This window comes from Poromitra crassiceps (genome assembly GCF_964638095.1).
Source record: "Poromitra crassiceps genome assembly, chromosome: 6".
Classification (NCBI taxonomy): domain Eukaryota; kingdom Metazoa; phylum Chordata; class Actinopteri; order Beryciformes; family Melamphaidae; genus Poromitra; species Poromitra crassiceps.
The window spans coordinates 25,386,261-25,404,586 of NC_139627.1; the positions used below are offsets into that span (position 1 = coordinate 25,386,261).

Consider the following 18,326-nt stretch of genomic DNA (forward strand, 5'->3'; position numbering starts at 1 on the left):
CAGCCAGGCTGCTGTAGCACACGAGGCGGTGTGACTGTGGCACCCAAAGGCCTCTTTGTCTCAGTGACACTCTGAATCATGGAAATGAGATATGAGAGTGATGCAGTGTGTTTGCAACAGCCAGAGAGAGGCTGCTCCTGCTTACAAACCATCTCACTTTGCTTACCAAGGCTATAGGGGGAAAGTCCTGGAGTCAGAGAGAGTTCACTCTGTACACAAACGCACAGTGACACTTTGCACGCATAGACAGTCGCACACACGCATGCATGCACGCACGCACGCACACGCAGACACACGCACACACTCTCATTCACTCATTCTCTCACTCACTCACTCACTAATTCACTCACTCACAAAGTGCTTTTTCATGGTGTGTCAGTACTCACAGCGTGAGTAACCCTCCCAGCAGTTTTGGGAGGGTTACTTTTAAAACGTATTCCACTACAGATGACTGAATACTAGGGATGCACCGATATGAACATTTTGGACAATACCGATTACCGATATTAACATTGCTGTTATGGCCGATAACGATATTTAACGATATGATCTGTATAAAAACACATTCCCATGATAATAAAATGTTGTACATATTGAAAAACACATGTAAACACTGTGAATCTGAAGAAGTAATGCATTTCTTTATTTCCAAAACATTTGGAAAAGCCCATAAATCATAGATTTACCGTATTGTTTCCTCTTAATGTGACAATTTTGGCTGATACCAATAACCAATATTAACATTGCAACATCGGACCGATGTCGATATGTTAAAAAATTACTAACATCGGCCAATACCGGTATTTCTGCCGATATATCGTGCATCCCTTCTGAATACATGCCCTAAAATGTAATTTGTAACGTATTCCATTAGATTACTCAAGTTAAGTATTCTAAATACTGTACTTTGGATTACTTTTGGAATACTTCAAAATTGTCTTGCTGAGCCCATTTGTCTGGGTCACTCTGAATGTATTTTATTTTATTTTATTTTATTTTTTTATTTGATATAGAGGGACAGTGTACATTCATGAGCACAGTATACAGTGTAAAAGTACCCAATTGTAGCCAGAGGCTAGTTTCCATTGGCAGTCCCCCTCCCAGAATTTAAAAAGACAACCTGAGAATAAAAGTGCAATTACACAGGTACAGTTTGAAAATAGAAATAGAAAAGTTCAATCAATCAATCAATCAATCAATCAGTTTAATACATGTCCCAGAAGGGCACTTTGGTTCACATCAGACAGTAGTGGACAATTACAACATCATTACTAGTTTGAGATTCGTAATAACGGCACACTTCAGAATTGAGATACATTATTACTAGTTTTAAAGTAATAAAGGCGCACTTCAATATTATACAATACATAAACATTTGTTGCATTATGTACAGATTCCAAAGGACCATCTACTGCCCTCAGCCGGGTCGCCGGGTGCGCAGCGCCACCGTTGCACTAGCTCCTCAAACAACGCAAGTGGCTCGCTGTCATCAGCGCCAGATGGATGAATGTATCGGAGGAAGAGGGGGTGGGGGGGTGGATGATGCAAGAGCTGTCAGGGAACAAGGCGGGGGGTTTGGGGGGAAAGAGCTCAGTTGCAGACGAAATATCAGGAGAGCTGCGTCCTTGGCAGTACGAGAGTCCAGATTAGGATAAAATGTTTTGGTTGCCTGGAATTCCTTTCGGTCACACAGACCAGGGTCACACAGACCAGGGTCACACAGACCAGAAAGTCAACAGCAGGTGTCAAGTCTCTGATTCCCAACTTAGTTCATATTCTCCTTATTGCAGATCAGTGGAATTTCTATGATATATCCAGATATAATCCATTTTTCACAGTTCAAATTCACTGACCGCCCATCTCAATTTTCATGACGTCACAGCCTAGGGTCAATCGCTGTTGTCTTCCCGTATCCCGCGGCGAAAGATCCGTCTGGGCAGAGGGTGGGGGTTCCCCGGACCCCGCATTCCTCAAAGTTTAGTTGATTTGCGTTGAGAGACCAGCTTAGTAAATCCAATAAATCCATATTTGTCACTTCGAGTAGACGAATGCAAGTTTGCTCTGGGTGTTGTTGCAGGCAGAGGGAAAGAAGGGAGATAAGGGAGAGCGAGAAATAAAGCGACTGCCCTGTTCGAGTGCTGGATGCCCAATGTTAAATACATACACGCCCAAAGTTAAATACATTATGGATATAGTTATACAATAGCTACACTAGGGGCTGAGAGCAGTACAGTTCTACACAGGAGTACATTCAGCAGTACAATCATCAGTGGAAATTTAAATGAATGAAGGTGCCTAGAGGAAACTCAATCATAAAGTGCGTTATGGGGGCAGAGCAGTCACACAAACAGAGCACAGTCAGAAAACAACATGAACAGAAACACATGGGATGCAACCACGAGGGCAATGCGGTCACGACGTGCACTGATGTAATGTTGCAATGATTGACAAAGAATCCTGAACAGACACATGGCTTAAATACAGTTTTGGGGAACGTCTTATATCTACCTTGCCTGGGTCCAGACCTTTGAATCCGCCAACTCCACTGAGTTGAGTTCTGGCTGCTTCTGAAGATGAAAGAAGAAACGGAGTGTAACGAGTTGACACTTTAGTCTGATATCAGGCTAATATTTACCCAGAATATCAGAGTCCATGTTCACATAACGTATTTTCTTATAACAAGTTCGCTGTTCAAGTCATACGTTAACTTAAGCATTATCCCAGGTAGCTAGCGGTTATTCTAACAAAAATACCCTCTTTCCTATGGCTGCTGTTTAAATATAGGAACCTGCTGCTTACTCATCTGAACTATGGTACCCCACCGTTCAACATGTCACTGTGTCCTAATTTCATGTCGTGCTATAATCAATCTTTATGTACTGTGAAAGTAAAACAAGTCAATTAAAAAAATCGAATATCATGCCACATGCTTGATATGACCCTCTACAATGAATGGACTACATATTTGTGTTTATTTGCATTTATTTATTTTGCCAGCCTTCTCGGCGCCTGCTCATGGTCTTCTCTGGCTGCTGCGAACCCTGCTGGTCACTGCTGCGGTAGCAGTGGACACTGCCTAAATGGCTTATCTTGGTAACATAGAACAACAGTGATATATTGTGTACTCTGGCCTTTCTCTGGGTGGGTTGGGGGCTGGGGGGCTCAGGGATTTTGTTGTAACTTTCTGTTTATTGTGTTTCCATGTTTGTCATATATGCACATTGGAAAAACTTAAAATAAAATATATATTTATAAAAAAAGCTAATATCACCTCTCCGTTCCTCTCCTCCCCTCCTCTCTTCACTCTCCTCTCTTCTCCTCTCCTCCCCATCTCCCCTCTCCTCTCCTCTTCTCTTCTCCTCCCCTCTCCTCTCCTCTCCTCCAGGAGTGGGTGATCTGACCCAGGCATCTCTCAGGGAGGAGAACGACTCTCTGCGCTGGCAGCTGGATGCCTACAGGAACGAGGTGGAGCTGCTGAGGAAAGAGCAGAGACAGGCCAGCTACCCGGAGCACGAGCTCCTCGAGCACACACTGCAAGCCCAGGCACCCACGCACACGCCTGGGCACATGCACCCCGAGCGCGCGGTGCACACGCAGGCACTGATGCACACGCCTGGGCACACGCACAGCCCTGAGGCTCAGATCCAGCTGCTGCAGCAGAGCCTGCACAACATGCAGCAGGTAGGCCGCTCCGCTGTGCGTTCGTTCAGAGCTTGGTCAACTTTACCCAGATAAATAAAGGTTAAAGAAAAAAGAAAAAAACAAGACTAGACAAGTCTAGTTAAGCCGGACCCAGACTGCTGCCACTCAGTGTTGTACAGGTTCACATAAGAGCTAGCTCAAAGTTCAGTTCACACAGCTTAAAATGAACTCGTTCACATTCAGAGTTCAAAATTGGGAATGTCCCCCAAGACTCAGTCCTGGGGCCCTTGCTATTCCTTCTCTATACTAGATCTCTCAGCCATGTCATCTCATCTATGAGATATCTCATGGCAAATTGAGGCACGCATCTCTGCATGTCTGAAAGACATCAGTGCCTGGATGTCTGCCCACCACCTCAAGCTCAATCTTTTTTTCTTTTTTTTATATATATTTTTTTGTTATGATTTTAAACAAAAACACAAACAATACAGACAACACACAATGGCCACAAAATAGAAGATATCTAAATTAGATCCTTAAGACATGTATACAGGAGTGCTCAGTCTATTATCATCGAGAGTGATGTAACAACTAAACCTCTGAAGAGAGAGAGGGGAAAAAAGAAAAGAGTACATATATATATATATATATATATATATATATATATATACATATACATACATACATACACAGATACATATATTATATACACATATACTTATATCAATACATGTACACTGCAGATGCACATATACATCCATACTCCCATTATGTGCATTTCCAGACAAATACATTTAAAATTTAAAATTGTACCACCTTACGGCCCAAAGATATCAATTTTCAGTGTTACAGTCTGCCATTCCTTTTAATATAGTACTTGTAAGTCTTTCACCAGCATATTTAAAGAAGGGTATCCAAATCTGAAAGAAATCGCCCGTTTTACATTTAAGTCTATATGTTAGATATTCCATTTGAATTAACTCAAATATCAATTTATGCCATCCTGCAATCATAGGTGGTGCACTATCAATCCATTTGAACAATATGTTCTTTCGGGCAGCAAAAGTAAGAATATTGAACAGCCTTCGTTGATAAGAGCCTTTAATGTGAGGGCTATGTACACCAAGGAGCAGAGCCTGAGGTTCAGCATCAAGGTGGACATTGAAAGTCAAATTAAGTTTATCAACGATTTTACCCCAGTACTCAATATGAACACATGCCCACACACAATGGCTGGGTTTCCCAAAAGCTTCTTAGCGCTAAGAAGCTTATTTAACCCTTCTTAAGGCTCCTGTAAGAAGTCAACGAAGCCAACGCGTTTCCCAATTGCTTCTTAGCCTAAGATGATCTTTCATTACGAAGGCATGCATTTCCCAAAAGCTTCTTAGCGCTAATAAGCTTATTTGACCCTTCTTAAGGCTCCCGTAAGAAGCCAACGAAGCCAACGCGTTTCCCGATTGCTTCTTAGCCTAAAATTATCTTCCGTTAAGAAGGCTGCGTTTCACAAAAGCTTCTTAGCGCTAAGATGATCTTTCGTTAAGAAGGTTTTGTAAGAAGGGTCTGGGGCATTCTTAACACCTTCTTAATGACGAAACACTGGCAGATCCAGCCGCGTCAGGCAAAAGGAGATACTTGTGTCCACTGTTCCTCTTGTGTTTTTCCCTTTTTCCTTTCTTTCATGCACCCTTTAGTGTTTAAAATTGGGGAACACTCTCCCCTGTATGTATGGTTACTTGTGTTTTAAATGTTTTACCGTAGGCTATATTCCTCTAATCAGAATGGATTCCTTTTATAATAAGAATGTTGTGGATTTATATAGCACCTTTCACAGAACCCAAGGTCGCTTAAATTCTGTAGTGTTTCTCGCAATTTTGTTGTATGCTGTGTATATAAAGCAATATAGGCGTTTGGGAAACACTTCTTTGGAGCCTTCTTAACTCCTTAAGAAGCTTCTTAACTCTTAAGAAGTTTCTTTGTTGGGAAACTCAGCCATTGTCTATAACTTCCCACCTCCACATGACATTTTGAGCACATTTCTGTCAGATTTGGATTCATCCTGTGTCTAAGTTGGGGGGTAATTTGTAAACGATGCAATATCCTAAACTGACTTTCTCTGGTTCTATTACATATAGAAATTTCTTTCGCAAACTGTCATATGTCTGACCATGTTCTTTCATCTATTGTGAGATTGAAATCATTATTCCATATGTGTTGCAAATATTCAGAGGACATAGTACTAGCAAGGTGAAGCTCAGCATATCCCTGACGAAGAATCAAGCTCAATCTTGAAAAGACAGAACTCTCTTCCTCCCAGGGAAAGATTGCCCTCTCACAGACCTCTCCATCTCCATCGACAACACTACTGTGTTACCCTCTCAATCTGCTAAGAACCTCAGAGTGATCCTTGACACCCAGCTGTCCAGCTCAGCCTACATTGCAGCAACTACCCACTCCTGTAGGTTCTCCCTGGACAACATCTGTAAAATCCGTCCGTTTCTTACGAGGGAAGCGACACAACTCCTGGTCCAGGCACTTGTCATCTCCTGCCTGGACTACTGCAATGTTGTTCTGGCTGGGCTACCTGCCTCGGCCATCAGACTGTTGCAGCTCATTCATAACGCTGCAGGCCGTCTGGTGTTCAACCAACATAAAATCTCTTATGTCACTCCCCCTTTCCAAGACCTTCGCTGGCTTCCCATCTCTCACCCAAGGTTGCACCAAACTCTCACTCTCAACCTATCAACACATCCCATATCCTCCTGCTTATACACTTCCACCAATGGATGACTTTAGTTGCTTCATGTCTATCAATCACTACTAACACTGTATGTCTTCTCCAGCAACTCCTGAGCCTGCAGGAGCAGCTGAGGAGTAAGGAGTCAGAGCTGGAGCAGGCCAGAGAGGAGCAGTGCTACCTGGAGGGGGAGGTCCTCACTCTCAGAGACAAGGTGGGTACTCTCAGGTACTGCAGTTAAAGCCCCCCTCCAGTCCGTGTTTCTACCTCTTTAACTGTTAATGTTTTCAAACGATCTATGAGCACCTGCTGTATAATCACACGTCATTTGATTCTGTGCTACGCTATTTGCGTAAGTTACACGTGTATGTTACACGCGTAAAAACAGTGTAAGCTATGCCAGAAATAGAATTCACAGGCCTTGATCCTGCTGAGATCTCAACAATTGGCCAAAAGTGTTGGAAATGGAAAATATCAACAACAAAACATGGTGCATCCCTCCTTGTTTGTTGCCTCAGGTCACCCCACTCACCTCTCTGCATGTGGGAGAAAAACATCTGACATGACTGTTGCCATAGCACCCCTCTCATGCTTTCAATCTGCCTTCATGTGAGTGTGTGTGTGTGTGTGTGTGTGTGTGTGTGTGTGTGTGTGTGTGTGTGTGTGTGTGTGTGTGTGTGTGTGTGCGTGTGTGTGTGCGCGTGTGTGTGTGTGCGTGGGTGTGTGTGTGTGTGTGTGTGTGTGTGTGTGCGCGTGCGTGCATGCATGTGTTTGTGTCTCACATGCTTTCAATCTGCCTCCATGTGAGTGTGTGTGTGCGTGTGTGTGTGCGTGTGCGTGTGCGCGTGCATGTGTTTGTGTCATTGCTACCCACTGAGATGCATGTTTTTCGTCCTGGGTCCATGGTTATATTATTTTGTGGTTGTTGTGCTGTGTTTATGACATTGTTGTGGATTTCCCCGTGCGTGCGCTCGCTCGCTACCTATTGATTCCGGTAACATGATAATATCACGCTAGCATTCAGCTCAGTTCCTCTCTACATGAGTGAACAAACAGATGCAGGGCTTGAATAACATATTCAGCTTGACCCTTATTTTGGCCTGACATAATACATTCATCAATAAACACACAGGACGTCCTGTAGAGAGAAGAGGGGCCTGGATGGGGGGGGGGGGATTTTTTTTTCAAGAAGACCCACTGAATATTTTGTTCTATGAATATAAACAGTGATCAAAAGAAAGAACAGAGCCTCTATTTTCATACAAAAAATATTCTAGCTTCATTCATAATTTCTTACGCACTTTTAACACTTGGTCATTTTCAGCCAAAAACACTGTCCGGTGTTCCACTGACATCTGCAGCACATGTGCTACTGTGCCGCTCTGCGCTCACATGTTTCACTGGTCACATGTTTCGCTGGTCACATGTCTCGCCGCCCTCGGGAGACGAGAGACGGGGACGGAGCCTGATAGTCGTCTGGATGTTTGGTCATATTTTGACTAGTACATGCATGGTGAGATCGACGTAACAAACAAACAGTTGGACAGACGCGCATTGCATTATTGACTTTTCTCTCTTGGCTGTCTGGAGCGTTTTCATACTCTCAGCAGAGCCATCCATAAAGCAGCAGAGAGCTGCTGTAATGTGGCTGAGTCTGTCCCTTTTGTCTGAGTGAGTAAATGATGTTGCTTTGTGTCTCTTTAGTTGCTGAGCAGTAACTTGGAGGCTGTGGAGGGGAGCAATGGAGAGCTGCATGAAAAGGTACGTTGTTCTATACAGTAAGAGCATGTACACGCACGCGCGCACGCACACACGCACACACACACACACACACACAATTGCCCGAATAAAACGTGGCATTCTATTGTACGTGTCTGCAAACCTACAATCTCAACGTAAATTTGATACAAAAAGATGCTTAACTTAGTTAAGGTTATGATTATGGTTTGGCTTATAGGCTTAAATAACAAAAACATTAAATGTGGCTGAGGGGTGAAATGTAGACTTTGGAAACGCTGTGACCATGACTGGGGATCGAACATGCGGCTCTCCTGTGTGTAAGGCAAGTGTTTATATGCCATCCATCCACCCAGGCCACACCTTTATTCACCACAGCACTCTTTCAATAATAGCAAACTTTCTGACATGTATATACATGTACTGTATGTAAAAAATGTGATATTCAACGTATTTTTGGTTCAGAAATGTAATATTTTACATATCCATGGATTGCAGAAACAAATGCAGACATTTTATCCTGGCGACTAGCTGCAACACAGTCCATCATGAACATGATAGCACTCATGAAGCCATTGGGTTCAGAGGAGATTGCTGCAACCACCAAAAGCCAATGTGCATTAGGAGCGAGGTGTGTGTGTGTGTGTGTGTGTGTGTGTGTCTGTCTGTGTGCGTGCGTGCGTGCGTGCGTGAGTGAGTGCGTGTGTGTGCATGTCTACTGACATGTTATTTTTGTCAGGCAGAGGATCTCGAGGCTTGTGGTTCTCGTGGGGCTTCCCCATAGGGCTCCTCTGCTGTCTATTTCACAGCACTTACACAGACACGCGTGCACACACGCACGCACACACACACACACACACACACACACACGGGGAGATGAACTTCTACCTCCGCAGGCAGACAGGCAGCTGCTGGACTGGAAAGAGATTTGAGTCAGAAGGACAGTGATACATAAAACATGTTAGAGAGAGTTAGCCTGTATCTCACACAGGCCGTGTGACTTATAAAAATCTGAGATCATTTTCACTCACAGCATATCTGCTTGTCAGATGCCTGTGTCTGGGCTGAGGTTCACATACATACAGTGTGATGCTTTTTATTTTTTATTGCAACCCGCAACTACACTGTAGGCCCTTTTCACAGCAACCGCTTTGAGGTGGTAAAGCTGAAAGTAAAGCAGGTGTAACCAATAAGATGAATGAGGGCCCTGGCACTGGAGCACCTAAATGGAATGGAACCATCATTAATTATTAACTTACATGTTCTGTTTAGTCCTGAGTGGGTTTAGGCATGAGGAGTGATGATTGGTTATGTTAGGCATGAGGAGTGATGATTGGTTGTGTTAGGCATGAGGAGTGATGATTGGTTGTGTTAGGCATGAGGAGTGATGATTGGTTGTGTTAGGCATGAGGATTGATGATTGGTTGTGTTTAGTTTAGGCCAGAGTCGTGTATATAGAAGAGTCGCGACATCTCCGTTCACTCCAATGGACCAGTTTTTTACTCTCAAAAGTTCCCGGAAGTAAGGTTCTGGATTAAGCAGCGCTGTCGAGTTGCAGCAAAATGGACCTTTGTGATGTACTTTGAAAGGGTCAGACGTTTAAAGAATCAAATTGTATATTATCAGCTTTATTTTAGCATTCAAACGTAGCACGAGCCCCCTTCCTGGCTATTCATTGGCTACTGAGTCACGCATTTTGGAACTCCGCTGACGCCACTCTCTTACTAGATTGCTCTGGTTTAGGCATGATGAGTGATGATTGGTTGTGTTAGGCATGAGGAGTGATGATTGGTTGTGTTAGGCATGAGAAGTGATGATTGGTTGTGTTAGGCATGAGGAGTGATGATTGGTTGTGTTAGGCATGAGGAGTGATGATTGGTTGTGTTAGGTGTAGCAAGTGGAATATGCTAATTCATAAATATAATAATTCAGATATCAATAATAATATCATATAATTATATTTTGGCTAGAAATTCACATAGGCTAGGAAAATCACAGAAGACAAGATTCGTCTCAGGGAGCCCAGTGTGTGTGAGTGCCAAAGTCATGAGGAGTCAAGGTAAAGTTCATATGCATATTTATATAGGAAAAATTAGAAATAAAAAATAAACAAAACAATTGCAGTTCAAATAATATAGGCCTTTCCACAAGTTACAAGTTATTTAAGTATTCACGATTCCGATTCACAGTTTCACAGTCTAAAGATTGTCCCGGTCAGTTATTCACGATTCCGATTCACAGTTCAAGATTGTCCCGTTCCGTTCCGTTATTCACGATTCCGATTCACAGTTCATGATTCAATGTTCCGATTTAATGTTCCTGAGTGGGAAGGTTAGTTTCCGTCCTACCACATAGAAGTTTCACAAGGGTTCAGTTCAGGGTTAGCTCGCCATCTAAGGAAATCCGATCCATCCTGGGAAGTAGCGGTCCATCCTGGTCCACAGGTAAGTAGGGAAAAACCTGACCTATAAAAGGCCATATGAGGAATAATGCCATTACTATTCACTTCATGTAAGTTAAATCTAATTCTAAGGTTCAGTTGTACAACATGATTCAAAAGATACATTTCAGTAAGCAAATAATAATAACCAATTTATCGAGTTATTATTTAAATAAAGGCTTCATCATTATATAGCACTTTAAGACAGATTACCTGAGGTTAAGGCACACAATCACAGTATCAAAGATAACTTCAGCAAACAAACAATTGTTAAACTGGGATGGCACAGGCCATAATTTAATCATTAAATGACCTCACAAAGAAAATAATACATATAAATCAAAGCATTACATTACCCCGTTATTTGTGTTAAATGGGCAAGTAATGTAGCAGCAAATTGACAGGTCTGCATAGACAAATGTTGTCAATGCTAACTGCGGCTAACCGCAGCTAACAGCTGAAAGTGCTCTGTGTGGGTGAGTACAGTGTAGTCGGTAGTGTGGTTGCTAATCGCTAAGCTAGCGATAGCTACGTTAACGATTTCTACAGTACATGCTGCTAGATCACAAGACAGTCAACACATGACTCACCGTTGAATCTTGTTCTAAGTTCACATAATAGTCTTGAACACCGCCAGTCACAGCCACGCCACGCCAAACAACCCAGCCAGCTCACAGCAGAAGGGAAGAGAGAGTGAATGAACTCCGCGACCCGGATATTATAGACGCGCTGCAGAGTTAGGTAACCAGTGGCTGATGGGTATTGTAGTTTCAACCTGGGTTACAGGTTCCCCCCCTGAATTCATGTACGTCCCGTTACATGGAGCTGGTTGGGTGTGAATGGTTGGCAGTGGCGTGTCACAGGTTAGAATGTCTGAGTCAGCCAGCGCATACGTAAACGCAGTGGCTAACCCTTGAAACAGTGACTGGATAGTATTCAATACAGAGTGTCCAGGTTTGACATACTTTAGTCGATCTGGAGGTCTCCTAGTTCTATCCGAACGTCTAGGGAGTGCAGGTTCACTGTCGTCAGCAGACGTAGGGAGGTCGAGTTCGGACATAGGAGAATTGGCTCTTTCTCCAGCAGCATCAACGGCTGATACATTTAAATCGGGTTCAACAGCTAAATTTGAACGATCAGCGATGTCAGGTGAGTTTGATCTTTCAAGGCTGTTGTCTAGTTCAGACACGTCAGATACACTCTGAGCAGTAGGCTCAGCCCCTTCCTCCAAAGGAGTAGGGACTACATTAGCAGGTACGTTTGGAACGTTAATTACAGTTGTGAATTTGAATGGCTCAGAGTTGGCCAACCCACTGTACCAGTGGGGTGGAACGTTGTCATCCTCTTCCAAGAGATCATCGGTAGACATGTCTGGATCTGGATTCAAGCGAGTTCTGGGTCGGGTTTGTTTCACAGATGGAATTTCGATTTCTTTTGGTGCAGGTAAGTACCCACAAGGAAGTAGAAGGTCTCTGTGTAGTGTTCGAAGAGGACTGTCTTTATCTTCGGGCCTGACTGTGTAAACAGGCAGAGTTCCAGCTCTCTTTACAACAACGTAAACATCAGATTCCCATTTGTCTGCAAGTTTATGTTTTCCTCTCAGACGTACATTTCTGACCAAAACACGATCTCCCACAGTTAATTCAGAGGCTCTGACATGCTTGTCGAATCTGGTTTTGTTTCTTTGCATGACTTTCTCTGCATTTTTAGTTGCTATTTTGTAGCTTTCCTCTAAGTGAGACTTGAGATTCTGAACATACTGAGAATGAGAAGTATGTTGATTCTCAACAAGAGGTAGCCCAAAAGCTAAGTCGACTGGGAGTCGTGGTTGGCGTCCGAACATTAGTTCGTAAGGTGAAAATCCGGTTACATCATTTTTAGTGCAATTGTATGCATGTACAAGAGGTTTCACAAAATCCTTCCAGTGTGTTTTGTTTTGATCCGTGAGAGTTCCAAGCATATCCAACAATGTCCGGTTGAATCGTTCAACTGGATTTCCTCTCGGATGATATGGAGTGGTTCTTACTTTGTGGATTCCGGCCATGTCACAGAGTTCTTTTATTGTTTTAGACTCAAAGTCACGTCCTTGATCACTGTGGAGTTTTTCTGGAATTCCATAGTGAATGAGAAAGTTGTCCCACAGACATTTTGCGACTGTCCTGGCCTTTTGATTAGGTGTGGGAATAGCAAGTGCATACTTTGTGAAATGGTCCGTAATAACAAGAATGTCTTTAGTTCCGCTTCTGTCTGGTTCCAATGACAAGAAATCCATACAAACAAGTTCTAGAGGTCTTGTTGTTTTTATGTTTACAAGAGGTGCGGCTTTCTCAGGCAAAGATTTGCGTTTCACACACCGTTCACAAGTTTTTATCTTTTGATAGACATCAGCAGACATTCTTGGCCAATAAAATCTGGCTCGGACAAGATCAAGTGTTCTTTCAATTCCCATATGACCCATGTCATCATGTAAACTGGTCAGGACTTGCTGTCGGAATTCATGTGGTAACACCAGCTGATAAGAACATTGAGAGCCTATTTGCCTCCTCCTGACAAGAATGTTGTTCTGAAGCTCCAACCGATTTAATTCTCGGAGAAGAAGCGGCAAATCAGGAAGTTCATCCCTCAAAGTAGGTGGTGGGGTTTCTCCATGTTCCACTTGAGATATAACATGTCTGATAGTCTGGTCTGCTCGCTGACTTGCAGCCATCTCATCTTCTATAAGATGAGGAATGGTGGAGGTTCCAAACTGACTGTCATTCACAAAGCTGTCAGACAGTGCATCAACAGAGATGGAAAGTGACTGAACAAGTGCGAGACTGTGGTTATCTATGTTGGTGGCACTATAGATCAGCTGTCTGTCACATACTGCTTGGACAGTGTGTTGGTCAATGGAAATCAAAACAGGTTCGGACTCAGACAGATCAGACAAATGTTGTTGAGCAAACTTCCATATCCGTTCTCTCTCCTTCTGAGATTTGAGATCATCTGATAAATCACCATGAGGTCTTCGAGAAAGCCCATCTGCATCGGCACTCTGCTTGCCCGCCCGATATATGATTTTGAACGAGAAGGTGGATAATGTAGCAAGCCACCTATAACTGAATGCGTCCAGTTTGGCCGATGTCAGAAGGTAAGTGAGAGGGTTACTGTCTGTTACAACTGTGAAATGAGTACCGTATAAATAATCACAGAACTTTTCTGTCACTGCCCATTTGAGAGCAAGAAATTCAAGTTTATGGGCTGGATAACGGGACTCACTGCGAGAGAGCCCTCTGCTGGCATAAGCAATGACTCTGTTCTTCCCGTCGTGATCTTGATACAACACAGCTCCAAGCCCAGTGGAGCTGGCGTCTGTATGGAGGATGTATGGTTTTTGAGGATCAGCAAAAGCAAGAACCGGAGCAGTGGTGAGTTTCTGAATGATATTGTCAAATGCTTGTTGACAATCCATTGTCCAGCGGCCATCAAACGGTTCTTTGGGATTCAGGTATTGCTTTGGTTTCACTGTAGGTTTACATTTTCTCTGTGATGGTGGATAACCAGATGTGAGATCGTTAAGAGGTCTGAGAATAGCAGAGAAGTTCTTCACAAACCTTCTATAGTACCCAGCAAAACCAAGAAATGACTTCAGTTGTTTTAAGTTTGTGGGTACTGGCCAGGTTGTGAGAGTGGAAATCTTATCTGGGTCTGTTTCAACGCCATTGCGGGAAACTACATGTCCCAAATAACGTACAGATGGTTGGAAAAATACACACTTTTCCACAGAGAGTTTGAGGCCGTACTCTTTCAGCCGCTCCAGCACTTTCATTAGCCTTGCTTCATGTTCTTCCAATGTGGGTGCAAAAATAATTAAATCATCAATAAAGACAAGGACTTCTTTCAGATTCATTTCTCCCATGCATTTCTCCATAAGACGCTGGAAAGTGCTCGGTGCGTTTGTCACGCCTTGGGGCATGCGATTAAACTCCCAAAAGCCTAAGGGACACACAAAGGCAGTTTTGGCTTTATCTGCTTCATCCATTTCAATTTGATAATATCCAGACTTGAGATCGAGTACTGAGAACCATTCAGATCCAGAAAGTGTTGTGAAAGTGTCTTCAAGCTTTGGCAGAGCATAAGCATCCTTGATGGTTTGTAAATTCAATTTCCTGTAATCTATACAGAGTCGTACACTGCCGTTCTTTTTCCTAACCACCACAATGGGTGATGAAAAGGGAGAATCAGATTCTCGGATTACTCCACTTTCAAGAAGATCTTGGATATGTTGACGAACAGCGTCAATGTCTTGAGGATGAATGGGTCTTGCTCTGTGCTTGAATGGAGTCTCATCTGAGAGTTTGATGGTGTGAGTCACTTTATCAGTTCTGCCGAAATCAAGATCATGTTTCGCAAAAACCTCTGGAATACTGTTCAGTTTTGCTGTTATGCGGTCTTTCCACTCTTGTGAGAGTGGTGACTCGCCAAAATTGAAACTTGGTGACTTGAAGCATTCAACATTGACTGGAGAGACTGCATCAGACACACTTTGCTCCTTTGAAATGATGGTCTGGATTGCACTCATTTCTGCAATAGCAGCTCTGGCAGGAATGATGACATCATGATCAGACTCATTTCCTATAACAACAGCCAATCGACCAGGCCGACATGTGGGACGATCAACAAGACATGATTGGACTATCAAACCACCAGGCAAAGGAAAAGAAGATGGATGCTCAATAATGACAGCTTTGTCTGATTGCAAAGAGCGAGTTGTATCAATTCCATCCAAAACTACTGTTTTTCCTGCTGGAATGACTTGTGGATTTTTCCCATACATTCTGATGATGCCATGATAACCATCATTTGACTGCTTATGTCTGAGTTTAAGGATCTTCAGCACTGCTCTGTATCCATAGGGAATATTCGGAAGTAGATAATCAATTGATGAGTTTCCTTCTAAATATGTTTCATAAAGAACATCAAGTGTATTGGTGCCAATAAGCACAGTCTGAGAAGTTTTGATATCTGGTACCACCAAAGCAAGAGTATGAACATCGACGGCTGTACCAAGAAATTCAGGTGGAAATGTGACATCAAGTTGAATGTAGCCCATGTAAGGCACAGCTTGACCATTAGCCCCCTCCACTTGAAGAAGATTGGTCAGCGGTTTGATTTCTTGATCAGACAGATAACTACAGTAAAAGGAGTGGGGAACTGTAGTCACTTGTGATCCAGTATCTAACAAACAATTGAATGGTATTCCTTTAATATTCACTTCTGCTGTACTTTTCGTACCAACAAGTCCTTTTGGCAACAGATGGAAAGTAGATTGGGGTTGAGACCATGTTATGGGACATTGAGTTACTGCAGCCCCTGGATGTCCCTCCTCAGAGACTGCAGCTAGTTTGATGAACTAGATGAAGGGTTCTTCATGTCCCACATCTGTTGCTTTTGTTGTAGTTGTTTTCGTTTTGTCATCACCAGACTTGGGTTGGCTTCATTACTGCATGCTGTCACCATGTGACCATCCTCACCACATTTAAAACAATACCAAGGTTTAGGTTTGTTTGAGCGTTGTGGTGTAGATGCAGCTCTAGTCTTTGAAACATCACCTCGCTGTGGTTCACTCTTGGGTGAAAACTGTGTCTTCTTCTGAGAAATCAGAAATGTTAGTTGGCTCTGCAACTTGTTCATTTGTTTCTTTAAATCATCAATTGCACTGCAGTCATGCTCTGGTGCAGCACAAGCACAAGTGCTTTGTGAATTCAAGGTGACTCTCTGCTTGGAGGAACTGATGTGCTTTTTCATGCGGTTCTCTTTAGCAAATTGTCTATCTTCTTCTGTGCGTAACAAGAGTAAGAGCTCGGCAAAGGATGGAGGATTGTCTTTCTTTTGTTCAAGTTGTAAATTTGTTATAACGGTGTTATCCCAACATCCACGGCAGAATTGTTTAATGAGGTGTTTTCCTGTTTCACTTGTTGGGATGCCTCCCCTGTTTACAACAGAGTTCAAAGTAAGTTGCAATCGCTGCAGATAGGCAGAGGCCCTTTCACCTGCATCTTGCAGTAAATTCAAAAATTGAGCAAAGAGCTCTTCTCCATCCTGGACAGTAGCAAATGCTGAGTCAAGAACCTTTAAGTAGTTGGCAGGCAAAGCGTTTGGGCCCAGACCTTTCACCACATCAGCTGCAGGAGACATCAAGCTCTCCAGAAGTCGCCTGCTGACATGTAGAGGAGACAGACTTGGATCAGCAAGTAGCAATTCAACATGAGAGCGCCATGTGCCGTAATCGACTTCATTACTGGGTTTAGGACTTTTCCCAGAGAAAGCACGGAGTCTAAGTGGAGGCAATGAATGAGAGCTGAAGTCTTCATTTTTCACAATATGTTCAACAACAATTTTCTGTATTTCAGGTGGATTCAAGTCATTTCCTGAGAGAGAAACTCTGGGAGTTGCTATTGGTTGCTGTTCAACTGAGGATTCAGGTTGTTGAGCTGAGGAATCCCCAGCAGTGTCCAGTTCCTGACTGAATTGACTCATCATGTCTTTTAGCACCTCTTCAAAACTCTTGCCACTCTCGGTTGCTAGTTGTTTTAATTCATCCAAGTATTTTGTTGTATGGCTGCGACCGAGTGCAGTTGTGTACTCTTTGGCTAGTGATCTTATATAATATTCAGCATTGGGCGCTGAGAAATGAGTGTATGGCAGCAATGGAGCTAAAGCCCCATACCCCTCCGCGGTAGCGAATTCAACGATCAGGTTTTTTTCATAGCTACTAGTGGAATCATCAAGTGTAAATACTTTTTTTATAGACCCATATCTCTTCAAACAATCAAGCAATTCCTCGTCTGTTTCAGTTTTAGTATCACCACCAATGATTACAGAATGTGAAACATCAATTCCAGTTGTCTGAATGAATTCCATCTTTTCTCAATTCAAAAACAAACTGTATGGCAATTATGATGTCACAAGTGATGTCACAAATTATGATGTCACAAACGATGGCACTCACTTTAAGACTCCTGGCTAGCTCGCCAAATTATGTAGCAAGTGGAATATGCTAATTCATAAATATAATAATTCAGATATCAATAATAATATCATATAATTATATTTTGGCTAGAAATTCACATAGGCTAGGAAAATCACAGAAGACAAGATTCGTCTCAGGGAGCCCAGTGTGTGTGAGTGCCAAAGTCATGAGGAGTCAAGGTAAAGTTCATATGCATATTTATATAGGAAAAATTAGAAATAAAAAATAAACAAAACAATTGCAGTTCAAATAATATAGGCCTTTCCACAAGTTACAAGTTATTTAAGTATTCACGATTCCGATTCACAGTTTCACAGTCTAAAGATTGTCCCGGTCAGTTATTCACGATTCCGATTCACAGTTCAAGATTGTCCCGTTCCGTTCCGTTATTCACGATTCCGATTCACAGTTCATGATTCAATGTTCCGATTTAATGTTCCTGAGTGGGAAGGTTAGTTTCCGTCCTACCACATAGAAGTTTCACAAGGGTTCAGTTCAGGGTTAGCTCGCCATCTAAGGAAATCCGATCCATCCTGGGAAGTAGCGGTCCATCCTGGTCCACAGGTAAGTAGGGAAAAACCTGACCTATAAAAGGCCATATGAGGAATAATGCCATTACTATTCACTTCATGTAAGTTAAATCTAATTCTAAGGTTCAGTTGTACAACATGATTCAAAAGATACATTTCAGTAAGCAAATAATAATAACCAATTTATCGAGTTATTATTTAAATAAAGGCTTCATCATTATATAGCACTTT

General features: G+C 42.7%; 1 protein-coding gene across 1 annotated transcript in view; it reads left to right on the forward strand.

Moving 5' to 3' along the window:
• The window catches only part of enox1 (ecto-NOX disulfide-thiol exchanger 1), a gene marked incomplete at its 3' end in the record, with an annotated part of 59,226 nt that overhangs the window by 32,943 nt on the left and 7,957 nt on the right, over positions 1-18,326 (forward strand). Inside the window, exons 8-10 of the mRNA XM_083638613.1 lie at positions 3,386-3,681; positions 6,483-6,590; positions 8,081-8,137. Coding sequence (XP_083494739.1) covers positions 3,386-3,681; positions 6,483-6,590; positions 8,081-8,137 — 461 coding nt within the window. The remainder of the gene's footprint in view (positions 1-3,385; positions 3,682-6,482; positions 6,591-8,080; positions 8,138-18,326) is intronic.